The 12,500-nt window shown below is 40.1% G+C and overlaps 1 protein-coding gene across 3 annotated transcripts in view; it reads left to right on the forward strand.

Moving 5' to 3' along the window:
* Positions 1-12,500, forward strand: part of LOC138016516 (monocarboxylate transporter 10-like) — a 29,331-nt gene that overhangs the window by 4,639 nt on the left and 12,192 nt on the right. The window contains exons 1-2 of one of the 3 annotated variants that reach the window (XM_068863680.1): positions 1,129-1,678; positions 6,159-7,947. In XM_068863680.1, the coding sequence (XP_068719781.1) occupies positions 7,746-7,947 (202 nt within the window). In that variant the 5' untranslated portion in view covers positions 1,129-1,678; positions 6,159-7,745. Of the gene's footprint in view, positions 1-1,128; positions 1,679-5,556; positions 7,948-12,500 lie in introns of those variants that run through there. The other 2 variants (XM_068863678.1, XM_068863679.1) reach the window with 2 other exon arrangements.

Below are 12,500 nucleotides of genomic sequence, written 5' to 3' on the forward strand. Positions count from 1 at the left end.
GCTCAGTTTGCGTAGGACTGAAAATATACTCGTGAGTTTCTTCACGTTCAAAGACGTTGAGAGCACATCTTGCTGACTATTTTGTGCTCTCTCTAACGGCAGGATTTGTGACCAGCTTTTTAATGTCTGTGTCACTTGACTCTACGACTTGAAACTCTCGTGCTACCTTTTTTCCACTGCTCTTTTTCTTTTCGACCTCGACGCGCCTCGTTGGCTATTTACCATCTCATATCCAACGCGCGCTCATGGAATAATTAGGGACTTTACGATCTACGACGGCGACGTTGATGAAAACGTCACCTCAAAATATAACTTTGCACTATCGTAAGTTTCTTGCCGTTAGGTCATCTCGTTCGCGTCGTACAATGTGGGTGAAGTGTCCTAGTAATAAATTGGCACGAGCGGTTTGGGAGTAAAAATAGACAATGAAAGATTCATATTTAAATGCTCGCGTTATCGTCAAAACCAGAAATTTGGTGATTTCACGTCGTTGTTGTGCAGAGAACCGCACGAATTTGTGCTAAAATGCGTGCCACGCGTGCAGCACGATTACTTTTTCTCTTTTAACCAATGATATTGCTGTTTCGAGGCGTTCTCGTTGACGACTGCGTCGTAAATCGTAAAGTCCCTATTGTTAAATAAACACGCAACATCCATCATGCAACATTGTTGGGTGTTGTTGCAACGGGTCGCCAATGGGGCCAAACAAACACAGCATGTTGCAACTATGTTCGGTTTTTTTCCGCACGGTTTGTCGATTTAGTCGCTGGCACGATGCTTGCCCAGACTCCTTTCTGTGACGTGACAAGCGTGACCATGGTCATGTGATCGGAGAGTCACTAGACATATTCGCAGAGTGTGAATGCAGAATTCTCAACGTTAAAAACCTGTGATTCATTACTTTCATAACTCAACACTTTCAACTTTCCACGTCGAATGGCAATATGGCCGCCTATCCCCAGCATCAAACGATAGCATGTATTCGGCGGTACATGGGCGGCCTTTTGTTTGTTTGAAATTTTGAAGCTGGATTACAGGAAAAACCAGACGAGAAAGAGGATATTTTAGTGACATCGTAACATGATGCGAATGAACTAGTACTATGAAGTCTTTCAAGAGATTCTCAAACATACTGAGGCAAAATGTAATTTGTGATAATCCTGATTAGCATAAATTGATATTTTGCCGTCACGTAGCAGAGGCCTGGTTGTGAGCGGCAGGAGCTTAGAGTGCCACGTGATCGTGGTTTGTATTTGGCGATCGTTTAGCGAGTGAGGCATTCTACGGTTAACCTTCTCCGCGTGCACAAGTCCTTTTTCGTTCTCCTTATGGATGATGCCGAAGTCAAGGAGTTCGTTCCCCAAAGGAAGTGAGAGTTTTCTCTCACTGTTTGGTGTTATCGTTTCTACTTTGGAGCTGAAAAGTTCAAGCGATTCAGTCTCCCCCGAGAACTTTGACAGGAATTGAAAAGTTCAAGAGAAATGAACCGCCATTCTTTAAAAAGTTAAGCAACGAAAACCAATTTACTGCCGGCAAATCAATTGTAGAAGTGGTAGAAGATCCTGCTATTGCGTTGGAGCGCACCAATTTAGTTAAATCCAAGGAAAGTTTGATCGAAGAAACTAGACCGGTCTGGCGTTTGCTTTGCATGTGTTAAATCAGGCCACTGGAGAGCCGTGTATCCTTTTCTCTCTGTAATCAAATCGCAGTATCAGTGGCCTTTGTCTCTCGATATGCACATGGTGATGAATTTTTTTGATTTACCGTTGTTGCTGTGAAAGTTACAGAGAGACTTTGTAGATCTTTCAGTTTTCCAACGATAGCGTGTGTTTCATTTTATTTGCATCATTGAGTTTTCGTTTCAGGCTTCTATTGCGTGAACTTCCCTCACCTTTTGCTTTCAAGATCAATACCTCAGCACTCCAGTAGTCCGCACGTGTTTAATACGCGCTTTTTGATTTTCTTTGTCTTGATTGTTTTGCTGAAGTTTTTTTGCCACGTTTATATTTATTCCGCTCTCTGTCACTGTGCAGAATTCAGGCAAAAACTGTCTGTTCTTCGATCTTTGCTCCTAATGAATAGATATCCCTTTGGGTCCCAACTCAAGTTATCATCATCTAAAGTATCTTGGGATTGTTATCGATTTTTCCGTCCGCATCAGTATTTTGTGCAGCCGAGAAAAGAATCTTGTCCGACGATCTATCACGGATCGTACCTCTGTTCGCCGGGTTTGTTAACTTGCTTTCGTCCGTTGTACCTTATTTTGCTTGTTAGCTGAGTCGTATCTGTATCCAGCTTCATGACTAAAAGCTCCTTTCGTGCCATAAATTTTGCCGTTAATTGGAATTTACAAGTTTTGCTATCGCCCAAAGTGCCTGACTGAATTATTCTTGAAATCAAGATCTTGTGCATATCGACGGTTTTCCTTTGTGGAAATTATCTTCTTAGATGCCTCCAATTCTGCGTGTGGCAGAAGAAAGTTCAGCGTAATTCTTGCCGTTGTCAACGGCAACGTCGCAGTTTTTGATGACTGTATACATAGTGAACGATGATATTTTTGATATATTTTTGCCGTAGATGTTCTTTGGTGTCCGCAGACTGTGACAGATTTGCATGTCACTTTACATCGCTAGCTCTTTAAGTTTATTACAAGGTTTTATCAGCCTGGGTCTTCCGGAGTGAATGCCTTTGCTCTGGACTGGTCCTGGGTATTAGCTTTTTATGCCCTCCTGTCTGTTTAACCTCCATAGTTGTTTTCATCCGAGCGTCTGCTGCAACCGGTTTCACTTTGGAATTTCGCCTGTTGTTGGCGCGCCTATGTTTCGTTGGTCTCCACTAGAGTCGTTTTGTCCTTTGAGGTTTTTTTCTCCAGATGTTCTAAGTCTTTTCGTCAAAAGCCTGGCCAAGATCACTAATTTTGGTCTAGTTCCTCTTTTTTTTTTTTTTCGGTGGTAACGCTATAGGTCTCAGTTTTCCTACTAGGCTAGCTGCTGAAGTAATGTTTGCGATGTTTTTTGAGTTCCAGAGTTCTAGTTTGTTATTGTACATTACCCCCTAGCTTTCGTTTTTTGCTGCATGATTTCGTTTGAGTTTCACAGCCTAGGGGCCGAGTTTGTTATGTCTCGTTATTTGTTGTTTTTAAAGTTATGATTTATGTTTTTCGTTTATTTACGGTAGTTTTCCTGTGGACCTTGGTGGGTTTGTTCTATTTAGGTACGCGCGGAGTATCGACGAGCATGGCCTAGACGGCCTTGACATTCACCCTCGGTGGTTTTCTGATTTGTAGCTGCACAGCCTCTAGTTTGTGCTTTATGTTGTAAGTTTTCGTTTAGGTTGCACAGGCAAGGGGTCTCTGTTAGTCATTCTCGATCGCTGTATTATTTTTTGTTTAGTGCGTTGATATTGAGCGATAGCTTGGCCTTGTTGCCCTCGCGTTTTTGACGATAATGTCGTTTTTGATTCATACGCCGTTAGCTTAGCCGTGTATACGTTTTATAGTTTTTAGTATTGTTACCCCCTGACGAGTTTCCGATGTCTCAATATGCATTCATCTTCATGTACGATGTTTTTGATAACATGGGCTATGGGCTGAATGGCCCTTGATATTCGCCCTTGGTGGGCTAGTTGTGTCTACGTACATTTCTATAGTATTGATGTTCATGACCAATGCGTTTATAGAGTAGGCTAGAGGCCCATTATAATCGCCCTAGGTGGCTTTGCTGTGTCTAGGTACATACGTACATATAAAATATTTTTGTTCATGAACAATTTGTTTATAGCATGGGCTGAAGACCCTTGATAATTACCCTCGGTGGGTTTGTTGTGTCCAGGTACACATGAAGTATTGATCTTCATGAGCAATGCCATTATAGCATGTGCTGGAGGCCCTTGTTAATCACCCTTGATGGGTTTGTTGTGTTCAGGTACACATGAAGTATTGATGTTCACGAGCAATGCGTTTATATATAGCATGGGCTGGAGTCCCTTGATAATGATCACCCTTGGTGGGTTTGTTGTATCCAGGTACACATGAAGTATTGATGTTCAAGACCTATGCGTTTATAGCACGGGATTCAGGCTCTTGTTGTTCACCCTCAGTGGGTCTGTTGTGTCTAGTATTGTTGTCCTTGAGCGATGATAGATTGGTCTAGAGGTCCTTGATAGTCACCCTTGTTGGGTTTTTCGTGTTTAGGTAAGTACTTGTGTCCTTCTATTATCCTTTCACAGGATTTGCTTAAGGCATTGATTATTGTATCTATAGGTTCCCTGTCTGTTATTATTTTCTGCATGATTTTCTTCCGAGTCTTCCATTGTTCATGCTGCGGTCCATTTATCCATTTACCGTTTCGTTCTTTTTTCGCTGTCATTATTATTATTTTGCCGTTTGTTGCTTTATCCTTTTCGTTTCTTTAGTCAGTTTTTACTGACACAGTTCTGGTCGACATCTCTGCCGTTTTCCCAAGAAGTCGTTTCCATGACTGAAGAGCTTGATTGGTAGTTCTCGCCTGCAGTGAACCCGGGGGCATCTCTGCATTGTTCCAGTGTTTTCAATGGATGGAAGTCATTCGCCGTGGAAGTCTTTGATGCCGTTCCTTTTCCACTCAGTATTTGTTGGTTTCATACAAATCGGTTTCAACCATCCTTTGGGCTTACTATAGTTTCAAGTGGTTCCACGATTTGGCCGGAATCTGTTCTCCAATCAAGAAGTCGTCTCGTTTTGAGGTAGCAGCCAAGACAGGAAATGTTTGCCTTGCAGCCTCGCCTGTCATGAAAGCAGTCACTTAACGCAGATATTCGGAGGAAGTTGTCGGAAAGAGCTCATGTGTGCGACCTACTTCTATTGCATCATTAAGTTATGTTTGTTTTTAGGTGTTTCAGGTTTTCTTCGCTTTTCGGTTGTCCCTTATTAGGGCTAAGAATGTCAGGTTTTCATGATGAGTTTATTTCCATTTTCATTGAAATGTGCTACCGGTAAGTTAACCTGCTAAGGAATGGCAGCCCGTTGTAAGTTTATTTTTTATTTTTTGTTCCGACACGGGTATATTTTTAGGCCTTCTTCTGCCTCTGTCAGTCGTACGCGTTTGTTCAGTTTCAATTTTTTAGCCTATGAGCTATTCCACTTACAGCGACTCTTTCAAGAAGTCTTTCCATGGTATTGTTCCCGATATTGCTTAATTTAGTACTCACTCACCAGGTGGAGCTACATCAGCCCCTCATCCTGGAGTCCCTGACAGATAACTTCTACGACACGACCGTTGGGCCTCAGTGAATGCCATTAATATTTATGTCAGAGACTCCTTGGAGAGTTTATTAGAGGTCTCAAATTCACTTTCGCCTTCACTCAAGCCCTTTCTTTTAGTTCTACGGAGGGCTTCGCTGGCTAACGCACCCATATATCACCTAGCTTGAGTGTCCAGTTGAGTAGTGGAGGCAAAATATGTAATTAGGGTTAATCCTGATCAGCATAAACTGATATTTTGCCGTCACGTAGCAGAGGCCTGGTTGTGAGCGGCAGAACAACAGACCCATCGTGGTTGTATTTGGCGTTCGTTTAGCGAGTGAGGCATTCTACAGTCAGCCTTCGCGGCGTTCACAAGTCCTGTTTCGTTTTTCGTCCTACCGAGCTGAATTAGTGTTTAATGCCTTCGTTAGGCGGTATATGATAGCGTTCATTTGCATTGTAAGTGGTGTCTTTCACGTAGAATACCCTAGAACTCCGAGGGTTGCACAACTGCCTCGGTCGGGGGTACAAGTTTCCCGCTTTTTTCCATCTGCTTGTTTTTTTAGGGGTTGTCGTGTCCGGCTCTGGTGCATTGCTTTTCTCTTTATGTTAGAATTGATGTATTAATATTTTATGTACCTATAACTGCACGGTGGCTTGCAAGCACCAGCCAGTGCAGCCTCATATATTTACAACTATAAACATACCAATTCAATTGCGCTTATAGCTGTGGCCGGTACAGATTACGAGTGTTTGTATGCTGAGATTGGTACAATTTGTAGGGTTTCTGATGGTGACGTTTGGAACAAATGTGGCCTATCAACTGCAATTGAAAATGTCTCCCCCATTGGTCATTAGAAGTTCCTTATGTTCTTGTTGATAATGATGCGTTTGTCTTGAAGCATTTGATGAAGCTCTATCCTTAACAAGGACTTAGTGCAGAAAAGAGAGCCTATTATAACAGACACAGTAGGGCACGAAGAATTTCTGAAAACCTTTTTGGAATTTGTGCAAACAGGTGGCGGTGTCTGCGAACGGGTGTGAACCTGAAACCAAAAACTGTGGAATTGCTAACCATTACATCGTTGATCCTTCACAACTACCTACCATCCAGCTCATCGAGGAACATTTATTGTCCAGTTGGCATAAAAGATAATGAAACTGCCTATGGAGACATTGCAAAGGAACATTGACTCTTCGGTTCTGGTTTAGCAATAGTTACTGTCTGCTTCAACACCTCTACGCACGTAGAAAGAAACTGCTCCTTCTTGGCTTCCATATGTTTCCTCGCAGTTCTTGGAGTATTGTAACACGATATTGCACGCGTGGAGGGGAGAGATTTCCGTTTCTTTGTTGAACTGTCCGAACTCTCACAGAAGTCATCGCTGTCCTCTGCAAATATTTGAACGTGTTTTGCACAGGCACCAATCCAACAATGTTGCGAATGGTGGTCAAACAGACGCAACAAGATTCAACATTCAAGAGAACAATAGAAATGTTGCTGCATGTTGCCCGAAAAGTTTGACCCAATTCAAAGTTAACGCAACATCCACGCAACACTTCACAATATACCGCAACAGGGTGGTCCAACAATGTTGCATGATGTTGGGTGAAATGTAGCGTCTGTTTGACCGGAGCTTAACGCTCGTTCTGAATGGTTAAAACCGCGTGCTTTATGAGATTGCAGATGTACCGTAGGATTTGGACAATAAAGTTTTCCGAAATTTTTAACCGAATACGTGTTGAAATTTAAAAAAATCTTTATTATAAAAGAAATAAAGAACCCACGCCTGTGATCTTTTCTGTGGGGATCGTCTTTCCATAAATTCGACTGTGGTTCCTCTCTACAGCACAACGAACGCAGCTTGTTTCCCAGTTGTCATGTCAATAACGTTCAGGTTTTCATGAGCGAAAATTGAGCCGGATTTTACTGTTCTAATTCGAACCTACTTTTGATGGTTTCCCAACTCTTAATTCTTGACATTTTGACAGCTTTGGTCGTGTTTAACCGATAAAATCTTTTGAACTATTCTAACAAGAATTGTGATGCGTCTGTTTTAGTGTGCGTTACATACGTGTTATGAGAGTGCAGATGCACCGGCTGACGCCACTCGTGTGATTTGTAAAATAAAGTTTTCCGAAAATTTTAGTCAAAGGCTTGAGGAAATTAAGAAATTCTTTATTATAAAAAGAGTAAAGAAGCCTCGCCTGTGATCAGTTCTGTTCTGTTGTAAAGCACTTAAGAAGCGGGTAGAGCACTTAAGAACGACCAGAAGTAGGGAAAACACTCGACTACCTCGTGTTTTCCCTGCACTTCGTTCGCACTCAAAGAACTTGCACACACTCGCTTAGGGCTTGATACGGTCTCTACAGTTCTTATGCATTTAGGGTTTTATTCCTAGCTTGACATTCAAAGGAGTGTAATATGCTTACATAATTAAAATTTGTTCATTTTTCTTCGCTTTTGTCAAGGCATTTCTTTACAGATCGACTGCATCCCTTGTTCAGTCCATTCTCGAGTGTCATGAGTAACACACAAGTTGAAATCTGGAATGAGGAAAATTCAAGTCAAAACGCTCCCAAGTATCGTACTGACAGCTGTTGGTCATGGTTAGTGTGCTTTGCTGGAACCATATCAGTAATAATCGTGACTGGGTTATCGTACTGTTTTGGCCTGCTTCTGCCCACCTTTATGGAAATATTTCAAGCCACTCGGCAAGAGACAGGTAATAATAGTAATAATATTTAGCCGAGCACTCGTGCTCTACTAATTGGCGAGACTACAAATTAACTGAAATCAGAACAAATCACCCAAACATGGTGTCTAGAGTCAAGGTAAACAGGGTCTTCTTTCCCCGAAATGACGCCACAAAATAATAAGATCGTTGGTTTCCAAATATTAAGATTATCTTTCCGCGTATTTGACGAGACCTCTCTGATTTTTTTAAGAATATATTTTATTTCGTATATTTGAATTGTGGGATGCACAAAAAATGAAAGTCAGAAAGCTCCTTATAATGATGACGTAATTCAGCGTAACTAGTGGCAAGTTAAAGTCATATAAATTGTCATGTAGAATTTTACTGTAGAATTTTTATATTGTTTTATTATGTTTAGTTAGGAAACGTTTGAATGTGTCCTTTAGCAGCATGTCGTAGTGATGTGGGATATATATCAATTGAAGCCTTTAAGTGCTACTGTGGTTCTTTATTGACTCCGAGCTTTCGCCGATCTACGGCATCATCAGGGAGAACGATAAAATATTTGCGCTATGGTTTTAAACGTTGGAGGTGCCACTATAAATTAGCATAGTGTAAAACTAGCCAGTAGGACGCATGAAAACTAATGACGTGATAAAATGTTCTAAAATCTGTGTGAAAAACAGTTCATAAAATAGCTGATTAAAATAGAAGATCGTTAAGTTCAGTGCATTCCTCACGGGAGTTCAGTCAATTAAAATAGCTGATTTAAATAGAAGATCGTTAAGTTCAGTGCATTCCTCACGGGAGTTCAGTCCCGGCTTGTATTTTCTGATGTAGTACGCTTCGTGTAGTCGCAGATTGACCGGGTCATTTTCACGCGTGATTACTTTGACTTCAATGTTATGGCTGTTGTTGCGATGGTGTGTTGTGAGATGTTTTTTTACCGACGAGTTGTCGTTGGTCAGGTGTTCTTTTGTTCGATCATGTAGGAATCATGTCGTGCTTCCGATGTAATATTCGCCACAGGCTTTGCACGTGAGCTGATAGACGGTGTTTCTCTGTAGGCATAAATTAGACAAAAGAGTGGCACTACCTCAAAATCCCATTCATCTCAGACCGACTAAACCGAAAAATCACGGGAATTTTCAAGCGAGAAAACATCTCAGTACGAATCGCCTACAAGTCCTACACTCTGAGACAAGCCCTTTCACACAACACAACAGAAAGGAAATGCAACAGACCAAACTACCCCATCGCAGACACTAATTTATGCCTACAGAGAAACACCGTCTATCAGCTCACGTGCAAAGCCTGTGGCGAATATTACATCGGAAGCACGACACGATTCCTACATGATCGAACAAAAGAACACCTGACCAACGACAACTCGTCGGTAAAAAAACATCTCACAACACACCATCGCAACAACAGCCATAACATTGAAGTCAAAGTAATCACGCGTGAAAATGACCCTGTCAATCTGCGACTACACGAAGCGTACTACATCAGAAAATACAAGCCGGGACTGAACTCCCGTGAGGAATGCACTGAACTTAACGATCTTCTATTTTAATCAGCTATTTTATGAACTGTTTTTCACACAGATTTTAGAACATTTTATCACGTCATTAGTTTTCATGCGTCCTACTGGCTAGTTTTACACTATGCTAATTTATAGTGGCACCGCCAACGTTTAACACCATAGCGCAAATATTTTATCGTTCTCCCTGAGGATGCCGATATCCCACACCTTTAGTTTGGAAGTTTAGTGTTATTGTTAAGTACACGACCACATCAGCTTGATAATGACCGTGCTTCGGTCATTATCAAGTAAGAATGACAATAAAATATTAACATATGTTTAAAGAGAGAGAAACTATGGGGTAAATATATGTAGAAATTATGAGAGCTATTGGGAAAAGGTGGTGTTATTAAAACAATAGAAAAATGCAGAAAGTTAGAGTGTAAAAAAGGGGACATTAATAACAATAAAAAAAAATGCAGGAACTATTTAAAAACCTTAGCACGAATTGAATCAGATTGTACATAGAGACTTTGTCTCAGTTCATTAATCAAAAAACATTCCATAAACGAGGTAGTCAAACTTGTATTTGCATTTCTTTAGCGCACTAAAATTCTTGCTAAGGTCCTTTGGAGCTAAAAAGTGTTCGTCGCGGAAACGCCTCCATTTTTGCACTCTGACTTTTTGCATGTTTCTATTGTTTTTAACGCTATACGTTTTTCCAATATCTTTTTCATATTTTTACCCCATTGTTTCTCTCTCTTTAAGTATACAATAATATTTATTTCAGGGTCGAAACGTCGTTTTTTACCGTTAATCTTTACTGTAAAATGTTTAAAAACCCTTACTGTTAAGGATTATTATTATTATTATTATTATTATTATTATTGTTGTTGTTGTTGTTGTTGTTGTTGTTGTTATTATTATTATTATTATTATTATTATGTATACTCCTGAAGGGCGGGGCCCAAACCATGGTCCTAGGGCACAACAAAGCTGATAAATGTTGCTTTTAATACATAAATTATTTATGTATTTTTATTCATATTATTCGTATTATTTATTTTTATTTATAAATTATTATTATTATTATCATCATCATCATCATCATCATTATTATTATTATTATTATTATTATTACCAGCTGCAAGCTGGCTTGATAGCTGAGTTCAGTGGTATAGAGCAAGTGTTGCGCAAGTTCGAATCCCGTTCAATCTTGGATTTTTTCAGGCTTTCTGGCAACTGCTTTATTTGGGCATCTAACTGCAATAATCGTCCCAAATTTCATTTCAAACGTAGACTGATTTCTTTGTCATATTCTACAAAAAATAACAGATTGGATTAAAGGGGTGGCTCTCAACTACCAAACCGTTGCTAAGGACTCCTTCAAATAGTCATTTCTCGAGTACCTTTAACTCTGCAGTTATCCATTTTTGCCAAGTGTGTTCTACTTAACATTTCTTTATCTGGTTCGTCTCACAACCATAGTTGGTAAAAAACGTGACCAAAACAGAAAATGACTAAAAACTCAGGGAGTTAACTATGTTTTTCACAATTTTAATTAACGTAACAGTATGAGAACATTCTGACATTAAATCTGTAGCATGGATTTAAGAAATTATGACGTGATCAGGCCTCCATTTGATACACTTCAAACAGTATCAGTTTCATCTTTTGTCCAAATAGAAATTCCATTCTACATTTTACAAATAAATGATGGGACGGTTCTTATCTGGTGAAAAAACCGCCGCCTCCTTTCGTTTTTTGAAAGTTTTTACACGTTTTTCACTGAAACGCACGACAGAGGACCGGGACTAGTTGCGCATTCGCCTTCTGATTGAGGTGATGTAAGATTTCCATTGAAAATGTTACTTGAAAGAACCATCGATACATTTTTTTTGTAGGGCTTTTGACTAAAAAGCTTCCTTAGCAACCATTGTCTTTTTGTAGTTAAGGGCCACCCCTCTTAATCGAAGTTTGACTACAACGTACTAAGAATAAGATAGTTAACCGTTTCAAAATCCGCAATTACCAAGAGAACCCATAACCAGGGCCCGGTTCCTCGAAAGCCGATTAACTTAATCCAAGGTTAGCGTAAACGTTTGTTTCACGTTTTCAACTTTTTGGTGAAAGCTTCTTTTGCTTATTTTTGTTTTTCAAGATTGACGTCTTCTCGTGTAAAGTTCTGCCGAAAATCTGCGTTGAACAGCATTTGGGAGTAGAGAAATGAACTGCTTGATTTATTTTTAATCGGCTTTTGAGGAACTGGGCCCAGGAGCCTACCACTACAACAACTTTTAACAAGCCTGCAAGAACTTCGTTCTATTGAAAATGTAGAGGAACGTGAACAATCGCTTCCTGGGAATCTTGTTGTTTTATTTACCTCGGGCTGCGCCCTCGGAGAATAAATCACATATCCCCTCGTTGCCTCAAAATAACCCTTACTTAACGTTTGTCTTAAAATATTTCGTTACCAATATCTTGTCGCTGTAAACTACATTGGAGTATGTCCTGCATTATAGCGCTTTGCACCATTACTAAAAATAGACTTTGTCACATGAGCCCCCACGTAGACTCAGACAAACATTTCGATCTACTGAAAGGAAATGTATGAGTGAGGTAAGCAATAGTGAAGGAAAAAAGAAGAAAACTTGATAAATTCTAAAAAAGGGGGTAGAATGGTTAGTACTAAACCCTGTTGGTGTAAATCGGACGCACAGTATCCAGATAATGAACAAAAATAGCCGAAATCTCTCAAAGAGTAGCAGGAATCAGCAGAGAACTGTCTTCATACCGCTGCCAAAACCATCTTAAAACTTCGAGAAATGTAAGCATTGGCTAATCGATTGAACCCAGAAATTCTTAACTGTGAAAATCATATCGTTTTGTGCTCTACAAAAGATCCCGCAGCAGAATTTCCAAATTTCCACCAGGAGTAACAAGAAGGTTCATAAAAGGGAATGCATTACCGCTTCGAGGAACAAATTTTTCCCATTGTTTTGAAAAACGCACGAAACTTTGAAATACGCCTAAAAAATAGCGAATACCCAGAGAG

This window comes from Montipora capricornis, chromosome 9, assembly GCF_036669925.1.
Source record: "Montipora capricornis isolate CH-2021 chromosome 9, ASM3666992v2, whole genome shotgun sequence".
NCBI classification, from domain to species: Eukaryota; Metazoa; Cnidaria; class Anthozoa; order Scleractinia; family Acroporidae; genus Montipora; species Montipora capricornis.